Here is an 18,482-nt window from a genome sequence, read left to right as displayed (position 1 = left end):
AATGGATCGTGTTCAGCGTCACATTTATGGAAGAATTAAGTCAACCTTTCCCAACAATTTGTTACCAAACAACTGACTGCAGTGCATTCAATTACAGTGGAACCTCCAGTCGCATGCGCCCCCGGCTGGCGTGTCTTTCTGTTAATGTCGAAAATTCACACCAAAATGGAGAAATTCCCATTTAGTTGAGCTCCATCATAATGACCCGAGTCTTATCTTTTATATATTAAATGTATCTTTATATCTTAAATGTATCTTTAGTCCCTTATTTCCCCTCTTTTTCCTCCCCTTGCTGATGTTTCCTCGTTTGTGCATCGTCGCTCCAAGCACTCACCCATCGTTGTTGATGTCAGTGGCTGCTACTGCGTAGCCAAAGTAGGACCCCATCTGGAACACATTAAAAACAAGACTCTAATTACGTCACTCTGCGTAGATCTCTTTATTTTCTCTCTCCATCCTAGCTTTGGTACCCCCCAATGCCAACCCCAGAGGCTTCCTCCTAAATCTCGCAATCACACAACCCCCCCGGGGCGTTTGTGTTTTCAAGGAGCTCACGATTCGGGCTTCTGTAAGGACAAGAAGAGAAGAGGCGGGTGTGTCGGGACTCTTGATTCATTTAGCTCTGCTCTTCTGTTTTCATTTCATCTTACACGTGACAATAAAGCTCGTATTCCATCCCTTCGTGCTTTGCTTCGTGCTGGTTGGGAGATTAGAGGCTTTAACACCAGCAATTGTTTTACAGTCATCATCATGCAGGGCAGCTCATATCAGCATCAATGAAATAAGGCAAAGGACAAAGTTCAAATCCGCTGACGTGTCGTATCAGCACTGGAGCAATGTTAGGGTCTCCCAAGGCAAACAGGTCCAGGCAAGGACGACCTTCATGAACAAAACTATTATTATTATTAACATTGTTATGCCGAAGAGACGCCCAAGCGGTCTTCCCGATCTCCTGACTGTGTGGCCAACATGCTAACCACTCGGCCACATCAACATTATTGTGCTGTTCCAAAACACAAAACCCAGTACACGATACCAACGCAGTACAAATTCCACCAAGCAACAATGGACGCGATCTGAGATTTGTTTAGTTTTTTTCCTCCAAGAGGGTCTCCCGCCTGAGGTATTTTTGCAGCTGACTTTAACAGCTCAGTCCGAGCGCCGACAGAGCGAAGCATTCACCCACAGAGAGAGTCTATCAGTCTTGCCTTCACATCACTCCCTGCAACCATTCACTTAGCACCATTCACGCTGAGCCGGACGACTCTAAGCACCCGCTGATTACCCCCCACGCGCAGCAAAAGCACACTTTTTGGTTGGTCACATGCTCTTACATGTCGCAAAAATACACAACGTAACACAGAGCTCTGTTTCCCACTGACGTCGCTGTTATGTCCACGCTCCTCGACATACTCAGCATTTTTTGGTTTAGTCTTTTTACGTTTTGACTCCTTGGAACTTTTACAATTACATTCAATTTTGTCCTGATTTCTCATGAAAAAAAATCCTTCGGAGTAGTTATCTGCGCCTACTTTCATCCATTCATCATAAATAAAGAGTGCCTCTTCAGTTCAACAATAAATCAGGGGTCTACAGTGTAACGCAGGTGTGTTCGGGGGCCATTTGCGGCCCACAGCTGTTTTTAATGGCCCTCCCCACATTAAAAAAATTTAATTTAACAAAAAAAAAACAGCAAAATAAAGAATAGTGGAAATATTAGGAGAATAAAGTACAGCAATATTCAGGGGAAAAAAGTGGCAATGTTCCAAGAAAAAAACCTCATAACAATAAAGTCATAATATTGTGAGGAAAAAACATATTTTAGAAGCATAAAGTCCAAATGCTAAAGAAGAAAAAGGATGTTTTTTAAAAGTCGTAATATGAGAAACAAAACAAAGAATAAAGGATAAAATAGGTAGGAAAAAGTTTATTATAAGTATGAAATAAAAATATTGTTGGATGAAGTAAGATTATGAGAATATTCAAACTCAATATTTGTAAAAAAAAAAAAAAAAAAAAAACATTTGAACTCATTCAATACCAAAGACGTAATTATACGTATTTTACTTTTTTTTTTTGCGAGAGGCAAAAAGAAGTGATGACACAACTGCACACGAAAAGATGTCACTTTTAGAGCAGTTTTAAGCCATAAACACGGCCACAAGGTGGCAGGAGTGCATTTGATAAGAGCTCGGCAGAGATCAGGTGGACGGAAAAAACACACTCGACAGCAAGGAGGAGTGTAGCGTGCAGAAGGTTACACATTGCATGCGCACACGTGTGTACACACGCGTGCACACACACACGGTTTAGTTCCAAATGTGAAAATTGTGAATAGTTCATGGTGTTATTGTTATTTTGATTTAAACCAACCCCTTTTTTTGTGGTTTATGTTGGTATAGTTGTTTAGCTCTCACAAAAGCAAAAAAAAAATGTGTCAAAGTGAAAGTTGTGCTTGAAATGTGTCTTTTCACAAAAATCAGATTTTCTCCCTTTTCTAGTTGGGAGCTGATATTTTCCTGAAACTTACTGATGTTCTACCGCTGATGGCTGGGATTGAATGAGTTAAAAATACATTTTTGTCACCTAAATCACAAAGCTTCACATTAAGGTTGTTTTTTTCTTTAAATGTATATAACATGGGTTGGTTTACAAAATGTACAATAGCAAAGTGGCCCCTGCATCTTTTGATTTTTCAGTATGCGGCCCTCGGCGGAAAAAAGTCTGGGCACCCTTGGTATAAACGTACGGCAGCATCACTCGGAGCTGACTTCCCAACATGCCTTGCACTTGTTGTAAATAGCGTTTAGCATTATGCGTTTGACGTTATATTATGTTGTTCTTTATTATTATAGGCGTAGTAGTAGTAGTAGTTGTTCACTGTGTGTATGAACTTCACTCTTTTTTTCCATTTTTGCTGTTTTTTTTTATTATTATTTCAACTTCCTTCTTAAATAATATTCATACATTTTATTCTTCTAATATTACCATTTTATTCAATATTATACCTTTTTCCCAACCTAATTTCACAAAAATGACAACTTTATTTTGTTTTGTTTGTTTTTCATAGTAAGACGACTTTTTTTTTTTAACTTATATCATTTCTTTAAAGTTTCAACTCTGTGTTACTAAAATGACATTTTTTAAAAAGATTATTCTCGTAAAATTGCGACTTTTTTCTTGTTATAATACAACTTTTTTCTCATAATATTCTGACTTCATTATCATAAAATTACAGCTGTTTTCTTTTTGCTTTCTGCTGTTTTTTATTTTCCATGTATGTCAACTTTCTTGTAAATTTTCTTCTCGTAATTATGACTTTACTGCCATAATATTTTGACTTTATTCACACAACGTTATAACTTTTTCCGCAACCTAATTTTCCAAAATGACAACTTTATTTGTTGTTTTGTTTGTTTTTCATATTATATCACATCATATATTTGTTCTTTAGTGTTTCAACTTTATGCTACTAAAACAACATTATTTTTCTTTATAATATTACAATATTATTCTCATAAAATTATGACTTTTTCTCGTTCTATTACAACATTTTCTTCTAAATATTTTGACTTTATTGTGAAATTACTGCAGATTTTTCCGTTTTTGCTGTTTTTTTTTTTTTTTAGTTTTCTTGTTAAATTTGCCAATAAAAAAAGAGCCACCGCCTGCAAATAGCCCCCGGGCCGCCCAAAGATGCGAGTATTTTTGTCCACGGCCGTACCGTATGTGTGCCCTGTGACCGAATTGCGACTATCTGGGGTGTATCCCGCTTCTCGCCGAAGTCAGCCTGCATAGGCTCCAGCTCACTCACAATAGATACTTAGTTGGGCGGCTTTTTCGCAGGGGGGGCGGGGGTTTGTCTTTTGTATTCACTTGTGACCTGGTGTGGTCCACTTCTCCGCAGGGGAAATACGGAACCTTGCTAAAGTGAAAGTGTACATACCTGCTCTCCCGTCACGTTGAGCAGTGACTTCATATCCCTTCCATCGAATACGCTCACCTGTATCGGGAAAGTTCTTCATTATAAGCCAGTAATAATAAATGCTGTCGTCTTCATTCACGACATATTAAATATCATCGTGTACTCCTGCGTGCCGGTACAAATGGAGCGTTTGCAATTAATGAATTGTGTTGAATCAATGTATTATGACTCCTTACTAAACCATACAGCATGAGTCCTTTTGGAACTCCTGTGATGAAATCTGCAACAAGGACAGCGAGGAGCAAAAGGTTAGACAGACGAGAGCCGACATCAAAAGGCTGAAACAATGTTTACACGGTTCGGAGGTCTTTTTTTTCCCCTCTATATGTCAAAACTACAGGAGACATACTCAGTCATGTGTGTGGAGACTAAGCGGTTTTAGAGCTGAGGGGGTCAACAAACCCTACACCCTGTGTGTGTTTGGACAACATGACCCCTCACCTTCCTCATCATCCCCGCTGAACTCCCCGCCAGCGACAGAATAACCTGCAGAGAGATGAGACAAGTTTGAAAGTGCTGGAAAAGATGTTCTCAGCTTTGTGCCGCGGTTGAAAAAGCAAATATTTATTACTTCCTTGAATATCGTCATGACAACAGTCAACTTTATTGCAAACGTTGATCCGAACGTGAAACGAGCAGGAGGGTTTGGAGGGGGAGGAGCGAGGTACACAAAATGATAGTAGTTCATGAGGAACGTACCTACCTCACCCTAAGCACTACTCATTAGTTATTCATTAGTTCGTCATTAGTTCCTTGGTAACTACTCTAAATTTATGTCCCTTAGTTCCCCAGTAACTACTCTACTCATTAGTTCCTCATTAGTTCTTCATTAGTTCTTCAGTAACTACTCTACTCATTAGTTCCTCATTAGTTCTTCATTAGTTCCTCAGTAACTACTCTACTCACTAGTTCCTCATTAGTTCTTCATTAGTTCCTCTGTAACTACTCTACTCATTAGTTCCTCATTGGTTCTTCACTAGTTCTTCAGTAACTACTCAAAATTTGTGTGCCTTAGTCATTAGTTCCTTATTAGTTCTTCATTAGTTCCTCAGTAACTACTCTACTCATTAGTTCCTCATTAGTTCTTCATTAGTTCCTCTGTAACTACTCTACTCATTAGTTCCTCATTAGTTCCTCAGTAACTACTCTACTCATTAGTTCCTCATTGGTTCTTCACTAGTTCTTCAGTAACTACTCTACTCATTAGTTCTTCATTAGTTCCTCAGTAACTACTCTACTCATTAGTTCCTCATTAGTTCTTCATTAGTTCCTCAGTAACTACTCTACTCATTAGTTCCTCAGTAACTACTCTACTCATTAGTTCCTCATTGGTTCTTCACTAGTTCTTCAGTACCTACTGTACTCATTAGTTCCTCATTACGTCTTCATTAGTTCCTCAGTAACTACTCTGCTCATTAGTTCCTCATTAGTTCTTCATTAGTTCCTCAGTAAGTTCTGTATTTTTGTGTACCCTATTGTAAAGTGTGACCTAATATTGTAATAAATCACTTCCTCACCCAGGTAGCTGTCATCGTAGCTGCCCTGCACCTGTCCTGTTTGAATCTGCCCAGCAACCGACAGTAAAAAGTATGAAGGGTAGTAGGCCTTAACGATCTCGTCGGGCGTGGCTGATATCAGCTGACCTGCAAAACAGTCGGGCAGCACAGAGTTATCTGGCATTTGAACACGACGTCTTTCAGTGTAATCGAGCTGCGTTTCGTTGAAAGATATTTGCATTGACGTGAGCTCACCTTGCCAGTAAAAGCTGCCCGGTCCACCAAGAACAACCCTCCCGTCCTGAAACGCACAATAGCAGGAATGTCCGTGTAACCAAAAAACAAAGACTGTAATTTACACCCTAATCTCCGCTGCTGTCCAACGCCCAACAAATATTGCTCTTACCTTTGTGAAGTCAGCACTAAATCCTCCTTGACAATAGCCCTGTCCTGCAGGTCCATGTCTTTCTGCAGGTAAAACACCAAAATGTTTGCGGTAGATGATTGGCCCACATTGTTCACAAGACTTACTAAAGGTTTACTAAAATATTTGTTAATATTGAGGGAGTTACTACAATTACTACATTTGCACCGTAGAATTCCTGATTTAAACTTACTTCTGAGTAAATATTAATACATGATATCAGTTGTGTCCAAACCTTTTCCACCGAGGGCTGCTTAGAGAAAAATCAAAGGATACGGGGGCTAATTTGTGCATGAACTCATTCAATCCCAGCCATTTTTCAAAAGACAACCCCTTCAGTACCGTACCGGCAATTAGACGATTGTGAAAAAGTTGGTTTCTACCTTTTTCTGTTCTTTAGTAATCAGTGGTAGAACATAGGTAAGTTTCAGGAAAATATCAGCTACCGACTAAAACAGGGAGAAAAACAGCTTTAAAAAAAAAAAAAAAAGATATATTTTTAGCATAACTTTCATTTTTAACACTTTTTGCTTTTGTGACAGCTCAAATATATAAACAACTACACCAACACAAAAAGGGGTTGTTTTACATCCAAATAACAATTTATTTACTAATATAACACCAAGAACTATTTACAATTTTCACATTTGGAACTCAACTATGTGTGTGCATGTGTGTGTGTGTGTGTGTGCGTGCGTGCATGCGTTAAAATTTCCCTACAATGCGTAACCTTCTGCACGCTTCACTCCTCCACGCTCTCTTACTTCCTCCTTCCTGTCATGTGTGTTTTTATCGTCCACATGACAAGATTGCTCTTAAGTGAAATCCACTACTGGAGAGTTGCGTCATCACCTCTTTTTGCCTCTCGCACAAAAAAACGTACAAGACGTCTAAATAAGTTGTCGGGCATTCAGATTTATAAAAACTAGTTCTTTGGTATTGACATTATTTATAATTGAGTTAAAGAAAGGTGAGTATATGGGTGTTATTTCATGTTTAGAGTGCCTTAATAATGTTAAAAAAACATATTTAGAAGGTCGGAAAATGGTTTTCCATTTTTTAAATACACAAATATTTGATTTGAGTTCATATTATGTCTTATTTATGTCTGATATGTCATATTTTCTCTTATTATGTCTACTATATTGGGTAATTTGAGTGTAAAGGTGGGTTTACTGGTGTTATTTCATGTCAAGAAGGCTCTAATAATGTTAAAAACTGCATTTAGAAGGTTGTAAAGGGATCTACTGTACATGAAATCGCTCACTTTGCAGTAACACACCTGTTCTGCAGGGGGCGTACTCCACAAATGATTTGAGACTGTCAGAGAGGTAACAAGTTCCTGTAACATCGGCAAAGGGCGTGTCGTGTTCGGTCCTCCAGTAATACCTGGGAGCACAAGCCTGAAAGGCGCACACACACACACACACACACACACACACACACACACACACAGTTGTTTCTCATGTATAGACTACAGTATCAAGTAGATCAACAATCACAGAGCGACGCTTACCAGGATATTGTTGCCATGGGAACGCACGGTCGCTCCAAACCACTGATGGGACTTGAACTCAACCTGAGTGTTCACATCATTGATATCAAAATACTGATCACCTAGAAAAAGACAGAGAGCAAAACATCAGGAAACTCGCATTAAAAGTCCCCGGTGTCGCGTGTTGTCACTTCCAGTAAGTAAAAATAAGTTCCAGGTCATCAGTGTTTGATGCTGTGTTGCCAAGGCTTGATGGGAACGCGTTCTTGGGCTTTAAAGTGATATGTTATTATGGCACTGTTGTGCGGTCTTAATCCGTCCTGCTCTCTCAGGGAGACATCAAACAAGTCAAACGTAATTGGACCTTGTTGTTACTGTAATTCTAACGGCCACACCACACAGACAGAGTCTGTTTTAAGAGGTCCCCAACCGCGGGGAAGAAAGAGTGATTAAAAGAGAGTGTGCTAGACTAATAGGGGTGTATGGGCGTGTGTGATTTCCTGCCAAATTACCCAACTGTCCCTCTGTGTAAACGTTTGTGTAATTACAGTATGTTTATTTATAATATGCGTCTGCTTTCTGTAAACGTGTGCCTGAAGTGTGCCTGATTAGGAAATCGAGGGCGTACTTACTCTCCAATAAGAATCCATACTTAGGAAGGCACCTACGGGTGTTAAAATGGTCCCAATTTGATGCGACTTGTTCACGTCAATGTATGTTAACATAGTGGTTCTCATTAGGGATGTCCCAATCCACATTTTTTGGCTTCCAATTTTTTTTATAGTCTTGCCGGTCTGATCCAATCCGATCTGGTACTGACCTTTTTTTAATTATTTTTTTATAATAATAATGAGCTTTTGTTACAAACATGAATTTGTGGAACTGAATATGGTTATGAAAATAGCACTTCACGGCATTAAAAATAATGCAACCAAAGTATTGCTGAATTTACTTTTTTGTTACACAGCATGACCAACAATATTGTTTACTTTTGTAACAAACCTCTGTAAGTCAGGTCCCTAATCCAATAAAAGTCCATCCAATAAAAGATAAAGTTGGAAAAAACTGGCGTGCAACATACTTTTAGGGTAGGACTAATTTAAATTTTTTTTAACAAACTCTCTTTAGTGTAATAGTAATTTATTGACAGTCCCCAGGATAAACAACCAGCAGTTAGAGCAGCACTTCCCATGCGAGCAGTGGCGGTGGCCACGGCCACCATTGGCCACCACGTAGCTCCGCCACTGCGTGCGAGCTCCCCACACAATGACACAGCAGACCGGGCACCGTGAGGGGGAACTACTTCTTTTCCACTTCTTTTCCATCACCCTCTCTTTTAAATCGTTTACTGCAGGTGACAATGGTGACCTGATATCAAGTGGTATCCACGCTCGAGGCGAGACAATCGTGTTTTCCCTCATTTTCTGGACAGTTTCCCTTATTTTCAAAAGCAAACGTTGGCAGCGAGGCCAACAACATTATTAATTATTACTGTCAAAATGGTGATGCAGTCGTGTTAAACATTGAGCAGTCAACGACGTCTGTTTACATGTGGACGGAACCACGGTCTCTGTACAACAGTACGTGAAGGTGTATGATAAGCGAGAGACCCTGTGATTCTCAAATACTGCTCCTTATCGCTTCCTCCGCTTCTGATGGAGGTGATACATTTTGTTTTTTACAGATGGGGGCAGCACCGTCCTCTCGGGTCTTTGCCCCTGGAGTGATTCCATCCAAACGTGAGCGTGTACGCGGCAGGAAATCACACTGCAAACATAACCCAGTGCAGAAAATGGAGAACTTACTAAGGGGTGGAGTGGAGGAAAGTTACAGCCATTATTAAAACACAGGGGAGACATCAAAGGCTGGGTTCTATCCAAACAGCGAGAGACTGGATTAGGGGCTTGGAAATGGCAGGGAGCCATGCATCTGACCTCAGGGTCGTGCACAGGAGTAGACTCATAACTCATCTCATCCATGTTATGGATAGTCAGTCAAAGCCGGGCATTTACTTCACATTAAACACTAATAGTCAGCTTTTTTTTTCCCATAAGTTGTTGAGGCAAACCGAAAACTGAAGTTGAAGCTGCAAGACCCCCTACCTTGCTTGTCAAAGTTGATCATGCTGCAGTTAGTTTGGTTCCAGGGGCACAAGAAGACCGCTCCACCTTCAGTGATGCCAGGTTGGCTCGTGTTGGCTTTCGGGGCGCCGATCAGGATGCTCACACTGGACAGCAAAAAGGAAGAACAAAATGAGTTCTGGGAAAATTGGCCACATTGTTATGTGTGTCCAATCCATGTAGTATATCCATCCAAGTATGGCAACATAACCTGAGCCATGCATTTGTATTGGAGAATATACAAAAACACAAATGAGTCCTTGTGCGTGTGTGTTTTGCAAATCAACAGATTTCAAAGTTTCCAGACAGCCTTTTCGAAGGCCAGATTGCGAGTGAATGAAGAGAATGGTGGCTGATGACATTAGCAGAGATCAGACTGGCTACGTACTCCCACCACCCCATCCGCCCTTGTGAGAACACAGTAGGAATATTTATATGCTTTCATGAGTTTCCCATATAGATAACCCACTTCTAATGCGTGTATTAAGTGTATGCAGATGCAGTCAGACGTTTACGACGCCCATCATGGCCACGGATGTCACATGGCATGCAGCCAAGGTTAACAATGTCTAATTTCACTTTCACTTTCTTTTACCCACTGCCACGAGACAAGTCTGCGTCACTGCCGTGGGGGAAATAATGATGGTTGAATTTCAATAGTTAACTAATGAGAACAAAAGTGAAGTTCGTCCTTCCTCTCAGCGTAGCCACGTGACTACGCGTTACTCCGCCAGTCCGCCGATGTATCAATGCGCCTACGTGGAGCTCATGGAGCTCTACAGAAAACCCTTTTAGTCAAATTAAAACACTTCAATAAAAACATCCTGGTTGAAATTTCTCAACAGGCTCTCCAGCGCTTTCTGATGTGTGTCAGGATTCGTTTGTCGAGGCACAAAATGCGCATTCCTTCCCCTCAACTCCATGAAGCACGAGCATCTGCTAATGGAGAAGATGGCTTCGATGGCCTCAGACCGGGACCCACAGTTTCCAGTGGTCATTAGGTCGCGGCCCACTTTTATTGAAGTCATTTGTCATTTTTATTTTTGTTATTTTTAGATTTAGTCATTACCTCATTTTTTTATTTTATTTATAATTTTTTTAGGGCGTTAACGGAGGTAATTTCATTCATTACAATAAACTTTTTAGCACAACTAACACACACACATCATGTCAAGCCACGCCTGCCTGCTGCCGGACGCTCTGTTTGAACTTTATTCTGACCTGAACACATCAACAGCAGTCCACATATGCACCTCCAACTCACAAACACACCTCTAGTCCGACACTTCTTCATTGTCACGACTACAGCGAGGGGTGTTCAAGGACACTACGACCATCGTTTTTATTATGCATGTGTGTGCGGTCTGAATAAAGAGAACAACAAAGAAAAACAGTAAGTGGATATTCTTATTTTAAGTCTTACTTGCGGATGTGCAATTTTCTGCATTGAAGTATGCTCGGAAATCAATCTTTAGTTCATGGAGGAGTAAAATAGGACGGCAGCAACGATACATGTGTGTTTAAACAAGGATACAAAAACGCTACAGCCAAACAGCGACAGGACGAAGAGGCACGATAAGATGAGGGAAATATGCGTGAGCCACTTAATCATTTCTTGTGTCCGACCTAGTAGTTGATCATGAAAACTCTGAGAGTGTTTAAATAAGAGAGAAATGTGAGAAAATGTAAATGCTTGTTTGAGAAAAGGGTACAGAGTGTATGGTGAGGTGTTTTACAGTATAAAACAACATATAATAATAACTGGCTACTTCACGGATTTCACTTATTGCGGCCTATTTTGGGAACCTATCCCCTGCGATAAACGAGGGAACACTGTATGTGACAACATATTGCAATCCATGAATATAATTTCCACTGTTACACTCTTCTGCACTCTGTGTGTATGCTAGCGGCCCCGCCTCCACCCACCCAGACAAAGAGACTACTGTATGACTGACAAAAGGGGCTCACACTGTTCATGCCATTGTTCTGTGGAACAAAGGTGGAACAAGGTGCTCAAACCAACGCAGAGTGAACTCTCTCCCAGCCTGTTTGGAGATGGAAGATGAGGAAAACAGAAAAAACATGAAAAGCCAAGGTCACGATGTCACTGAAAGACAACAGCGTATATTTGGATTGAGGATGTGAGTTGTGGGAGTAGTAGCGTGTAATCAAACTCATTATCTTGACACACAGCCGCACACATGCAGCAACTACCACTGATACTTTGATCGTGACCTTACTTGTGCATGCTCACATCCTCCATTTATCATTTATCAGTTATTTCAATTCTGTTTAAATGGCCCCCATTCTTCGGTTTCCTCAGTGGAGTGTTGTTTTGATCTGCAGTCACATGACTGTGAGTGAGCGTGAAGGGATAAAGCAACAGCAGTGCATTGGCTGATAAGTGGTGGTGCCCACTGGTGACTTTTCCACAGTTATTTGTCAATTTGTCAATTCTTTATCAAACCGTATGGAATCCTGACCTGAGTACCTGCAGCTTTTCTGTGTGGCTTGATTGGGAAACAAAGTTTACTGCAAGTTCTTGTCAATGTTTAACAGTTAGGAGCAGGCATTAAGACTTTGGGATGTCCGCGAGCTGGTCCTTGTGTGTATTTCATATTTTAAAAAAAAACATTTTAAAGCAGTGTTCGGTGTACAGTCGTCCCTCACCACTTTTTCAAACATACATGAACTCATTCAACACCAAAGACGTTCGAACGCCCGATCCCAACAACGTGTTTACATGTCTTCACGTTTTTTTGCATTGTAGGGAAATTTTAACGCATGCACACGCATACACAGACATGCACGTGCACACGCGTGCACACATATGCACACGCACAGTTCGGTTCCAAATGTGAAAATTGTAAATAGTTCATGGTGTTACATTTGCCGTGATTGGCTGGCAGCCAGTCCAGGGAGACCTCGCCTCTTGCCCAAAGTCAGCTGGGATAGGCTCCAGCATGAGGATAAGCGGCACAGAAAACTGATGGATGGATGCTGTTCTATGTATAAATAAGTTGTTATTTTGATGTAAAACATTTTGTGTTGTTTATGTTGGTATAGTTGTTGAAGTTAACAATACGACAACATGTTGACATAAACATGACATTTTTCATGGCCATTAAAGTGGTCGACCATGTTGATCACCATCAACATTAGAGGGCTGTTTTTAGTCATAAGAAGAACACGGCGGACCGGGACTTGATGAGTTGGTCAACAAAGACGGGTTTTCGACATATGCTGGACATATGAACTGAATAGTGTTTACTCCCCAAATATTACTGATGTTAAATATTACTGACCTACTTCCAGTTAAAGACTTTCAATCTAATTTGTGCATTTTCCTCTTAAACGTTACGAGTAAAAACAAACGCAACAAAATCTAACCTGAATGAAGGCTCTGTTTTCAGTTATACGAATGAGTTAGTCTATGAATGAATGAATGAATAGCCTAGTGACAAGCACTTAGCAAAACTGGGTAAATTTGTCAGAATGCATGACTCCAGCAGAAACAACCCCTTTAGCAGAAGGAAAACACTCCCGCCCCGCCGTCTTGTTTACCCACCACACAGCAAGAACAGTTTGATTCACACAGATATGTCACGAGCTAAATAACGCCACATCGGCATTCCAGAAATTAGTCCACAATCTACGCTTCCGATCTCTAGACTTGAATCAGGGTAAATTGAGACAGCAATAAAAACAACCTGAGCAACTTTACATCCTCCAGCTATGAAAAGAGTGTATGCTCTGCACTCAAATAACGTCAGCAGGGTCAAGACTCTGCTATGTTTATTTTAACTTTGGGAAAAAGTGTAAACATCAAAGATTGCTGTCATCAGCTATGAAAAAAGAGCCTTCCGGTGACATCACACATCCTGTGTTTTAGCTGGACTAGTCAGCGTGTACTTAGCTGTGTTGATTGGGTTACGTGCATTGACATGGGATAGATATCACAACCGTTTAGGAAATACGGTCACACTGGATCGAAAACCATTGATGACCATTCATATGCTCATGTTAAACATCATTAATATACAGACTGAAAATCATACGTGTGTGTTTAGTTAGTCAGTGGCTGACGCAGCAGCTACAATCTCCAAGCGAGACATAACTAGTGTCCTTAAATACCACATTCCTCAATTCGCACAGGTATCGTGTAATTATAATTGCACATTACTTACAGACACATAGTCTCCAAGGCAGACATGCATTACAAAGTATTCTGCTGCGGTATGCTCTACGTCATTGAATTTGTGTGCCTCACTGCGTCACAAGCTCAACTCCATGAATTATTGGGGCCACTGGGTGTCGCCAAACATCTACCGCCACCCCACTTTACAGGCAGCACATGTTAACTTATTTACTGTATACAGTAATCCCTCCTTTATCGCAGTTAATTGGTTCCAGACCCGGTCCGTGATAAGCGAAGTACAATTCCTTTTGGAAGTAGTTCATAGTTCGAGCATAAAAAATCTGTTTACGACCTTCTAAAAAACGGGTTTCAACATTATTAGAGCCCTCTAGCCATGAAATAACACCCCTATAGTCACCTTTACACTTGTATTACCCAATATAGTACACATGATAACAGAAAATAAGACATTTAAGAAACACTCGTGTGTGTACATGTGTTCCGGCGCTTGCTGACAGGAAGTGACGTCAAGGGTTCAGAGGTGAGTTTTACCTTGGCGTGGCCCATGTTTTTGATAAAGATTTTTATTGGGGATCATTGTGCCAATAATTCAGACCTGCAATAAAAGCCTGTTTTTCCGTTTGGGTGTTTCATCTAACTTTACAGTAACATTACTGACACCTAGTGACCAGCGTAGAACACTACACATCATTCACAGCGTCTTTGAGTCTTCTGAATGTATTTTAGTTCATTTATGCTTGAACATGCTTCATTTAGACAGCAAATATGTCACATTTGCTTCACTTGACTAATAATAGGCCGTATTCAACCACAAAACAACACGAAATCCAAACCACGAAGTGGCGAGGGACGACTGTCTTTTTTCATATATAAGTCACACCTGACTTCAAGTCACATGACCTGGCTCGCGAGAATTGGCGAGAATTGGCTCTCAAGTGAAAATTTGCTAGACAAGACGTTTTCTCTTTTTACGAAAAAAATAAGAAATGGTTGCTTAAAATGGGACCTTTTTACTTTCTTGAAATGTAGTTTTTGCAGGATGCAGAACCAAGCTAGGTTGCACCAAGACAATAACCAGTTTGAAAAGTAACAATAAATGAAAATGCGTGTAGAAGAGGAGTATGGAAGATAACATAACGTAACGTGAGTGTAACAGTGTGCTTCCAGGCAAAATCTATGGCGCAAAATGTATGCCAGGAAAAAAATCCCCCAAATAGAAACTGGTGATATTTATAAGAACATCCGCTCTGGGCTGCTGTGCAGTTTAACCCACGACTCTTAGAGCAACACCATTACTCACACACACACTTGGTACGTCTGTTTCCAATCAGCACACGAGCCAGGATTCCAGTCCAAGTGTGCGTGTGCGTGTGCGTGTGAGACATGTTTCCTTGCATGTTATATTAGAATCCTACAGCTATCAATGTATGAAAATATTCAAATGATTCACACTAAAGGATTTGAAACAACACAAACTGCATCATTAAGGCAATTCCGATCATAAAGTGGTCTAAGAAATGAATATAAATCAAATAATAACGAAGGACCAACCTCGACGAGTTAGTGAAGAACTCCACTGAATAGCCGAAATAACTCCCCCGTGGTCCGGTGAAAACGAGGCTCTTGTCAGTGTCTAAGTTGAAAGCAGCGCAAAGCCGGGTCAGAACCAGAAGCAGAACCGCTACCGGTTCTAGCAACGCGGTGTATGGACGTTTGGCCCATGGCCGCGCAGATGGAAATGGAGAAAAGGTGCCCATCTCTCCTTCGGTGCGTCTCCTCTGTCATTGAAGAGCTGCAGCGCACAACGCATCGTCCGTGCTGTTCTCTGCGGAGGACACTTCAGGTCTGACCATAAAGTGCTGGTCGCAGGTTCTTGAAGCCCCAGCAGGTTCCAGTGTACTGATCCAGATGGAGAATGGGGAAATGTGAAGAAAGGAAAGTCAGAGCAGGAGGAGGAGGAGGAGTAGCGGAGGATGCTCTCCAACCTTATTTGGGGGAGGAGCTTTTCAGGTTTACGAGACTCAAGAGTACTTGTTGAAAAAAAAACAGAGCTATAGAAATAACTTCATTACTACTTTTACAGTCGTCTCTTGCAATACTACGGCTCAAATATCACGCCCTCACTACATCAAAAAATAACTAATTCATAAATGATGGCTGTTTCTGGTTGACTATGGCCTATTTTTAGTCCACAAATATGGAAAGACAAGTTACATATGCACAGTATGTTGGGGTCATTGGGCGTCAGAAATGTTGAGACATGATGACAAGATGACTTTACCTTTCACCCTGCATGGAGACAGAAGGGCTACTGAGCCATCAGAGCCCAGCCGACATGCCACGGCTGAGAGTTAGCTGTCTAGCTTGCTATGCTAGCAGCAGCTAAAGGTGACTATAGGGGTGTTATTTCATGTCTACAGGGCTCTAACCATGTTAAAAACGGTCATAAACAGGTTTTCTAAGTTGTAACTACAAAAATAATCCATTTGTCAACACTGAATCCTATACCGTGGAAATTCATTGATCGTGGTCATGCCTGGAACCGATTAACCTCCAAAAATGAGGGTTGACTGTTTCCAGCTTGACACACTTTCCCCACATTTTAGTTAGTTTTTCCAAAATGGAATAAATTCCTGTTTTTCCACAAAATTCTACACATAACACCCCACAATGACAACACGAGAACAATGTTTGGGAAATGTTTGCAAATTTATTGAAAAATATTTAAATACTTATTGTGCATAAGTATTCACACCCTTGAACCGCCTCAGCTCACGTCAAAGGGAGTGAATACTTATGTACATGTGCTTTCTTCATTTAAATCGTATATATTTGTAATACGTAACATTTCCAAATAACTTTTTCATGTTGTCATTATGAGGGGTCGGGTGCAAAATTTTGACGGGAAAAAAAAATAATACATTTTCCATTTTGGAGTAAGTGATAAAATGAGGAAAAGGTGAAGTACTGTGAATACATTCCAGATGCTCTGTGCTTCACATGTCAGGGCAGAAAACGTGATGACTAAACCTGGAATACCCCCAGACATCCATCCATCCATCCATCCATCCATCCATCCAGCTGCAGGTTTGTCTCATCCTGTTGGAGCTGAAGGTGCAAACTTGCAGAATGACAGGCTGGGACGCATTGGTTGTTGTTTCCCCCCCACCACCATATGCATGGGTGGGTGTGGGCGTGGTAATGAGGCCCCTAGTTTTGAAGAGCAGTGACTCATGCATACCTGCAAGGCACAGGAACAAAGATATTTTGTATGAGTGTATGATCGTCTTAAAGTCATCAATCTAAAGCCAGGACTTTCATGATGATGCCACAGCAACATTCTCAACCGAGTGAAGTAAATAAGAAAACAAAGAATTGGAAAACCCCTCAAATGCTTTTTAATGGCCCCTGGCACATTCTAAAAATAAAATATGAAAACTAAAAAAACAAAAAAAAAGGGGGGCAAATGTGGAAAAAAACTGCAGTCGTTTTGTGAGATTAACATCAAAACATTAGGAGAATAAAGAGACAAAAGTGTTGATTTTCAGAGAAAAAAGTTTAAAAGAATAAAGTTGTAATATTATAAGGGAAAACAATTATTTCACAATCATAAATGAGAAACATTAAAGAAAAAAGGATGTTATTTTTTTCATAATATGACAAAAAACACAACAAAGAATAAATGTGAAATTAGTCTACGAGAATAAAGTCTAAATATTCTGGGATGAAATTCATAAAAGTACAAGAAAACCTATTCACAAGAATAAAGTTGAAATATTTGTAAAAAATATTTATCCGGGTCGGGATGGCAGCAGTCTCAGTAGGGAAGTCCAGACTTCCTGGTCCCCGGCCACCTCTTCCAGTTCCACCGGGAGGACACCAAAGCGTTGCCAGGCCATCTGTGAGACATAATGCCTCCAGCGTGTCCCAGGTCTGCCCCGGGGCCTTCTCCCGGCTGGGCATCTCACCAGGAAGGCGTCCAGGAGGCATCCGGAATAGATGCCCGAGCCCCCTCAACTGGTTCCTCTCCATGTGAAGGAGCAGCCCCTCCCGGATGGCTGAGGTCCTCACCTTCATTTTTAGGGTGAATCCAGCCACTGTACGGAGGACACTAAAAAAATAACATTTAAATGCAAAAATGAGCTAAAAAGTGTATCATGTGGAGAGAAACAATACAATTCATCGCCTATAACACAGGCTGCTTTTGTTTCATTTTTATCAAACTTCCTATCATGCCTACGTGGATTGGTTTACAAAAATATCAAGCATCAAATGCGGCCCTCGGTGGAAAAAATGTGGGCACCACTGGTCTAAACTGAGTAAAAATGTAGGGACTTTGCACACTTAATCATTGTTGACCTCTACTGGCAACGACGGTGAACTGCAACACAGCCGACCATTCATCAAGCAGAACAAGGCTATTACCCTTCGTCTTGTCCATCTTGAGGTTCAAGACAGACTTTGTTGTTTGGTGGAGTTCAGCTTTGAATCATTTCCCATCAGCATTTGGGACTGGATTGCCAAATCGAGTGAGGACACGTGGTAGTGGTTTGTGGGGTTCAGAAAAACTACAAACTGTGTTCTCAGGTACCACAAACAGAAATGAGTCAGAAGAACCTGGGGTGCAAGAAGAATACAAACCCAAGTTAAACCGAGGTCACGGGCCTCTCACGGCCGGCCCACGTGCCAAAAACACGAGAAATGCACGGAGGGCGCACTTGTGACGCGCTGATTTTCGAGTCTTAGACCGGCAGCGGAGGTTCTTTTGTCATGGCAGACAAACCTGTGGCGCTTACGGTT

General features: G+C 41.0%; 1 protein-coding gene across 3 annotated transcripts in view; it reads right to left on the bottom strand.

Moving 5' to 3' along the window:
- Positions 1-15,625, bottom strand: part of LOC129186120 (integrin alpha-5-like) — a 42,958-nt gene extending 27,333 nt beyond the window's left edge. For 2 of the 3 annotated variants that reach the window (XM_054784024.1, XM_054784026.1), the window contains exons 1-11: positions 15,234-15,625; positions 9,503-9,627; positions 7,422-7,522; positions 7,188-7,308; positions 5,888-5,949; positions 5,737-5,782; positions 5,503-5,628; positions 4,427-4,471; positions 4,162-4,205; positions 3,947-4,003; positions 335-387 (exon numbers count right to left, since the gene is read on the bottom strand). In XM_054784024.1, the coding sequence (XP_054639999.1) occupies positions 335-387; positions 3,947-4,003; positions 4,162-4,205; positions 4,427-4,471; positions 5,503-5,628; positions 5,737-5,782; positions 5,888-5,949; positions 7,188-7,308; positions 7,422-7,522; positions 9,503-9,627; positions 15,234-15,439 (986 nt within the window). In that variant the 5' untranslated portion in view covers positions 15,440-15,625. The remainder of the gene's footprint in view (positions 1-334; positions 388-3,946; positions 4,004-4,161; positions 4,206-4,426; positions 4,472-5,502; positions 5,629-5,736; positions 5,783-5,887; positions 5,950-7,187; positions 7,309-7,421; positions 7,523-9,502; positions 9,628-15,233) is intronic. The other variant, XM_054784025.1, reaches the window with a different exon arrangement.
- Between the last annotated feature and the right edge of the window lie 2,857 nt (positions 15,626-18,482).

The sequence above is a fragment of the Dunckerocampus dactyliophorus genome, chromosome 8 (genome assembly GCF_027744805.1).
Source record: "Dunckerocampus dactyliophorus isolate RoL2022-P2 chromosome 8, RoL_Ddac_1.1, whole genome shotgun sequence".
Lineage (NCBI taxonomy): Eukaryota > Metazoa > Chordata > Actinopteri > Syngnathiformes > Syngnathidae > Dunckerocampus > Dunckerocampus dactyliophorus.
This window is presented reverse-complemented; position numbering and strand designations above follow the sequence as displayed.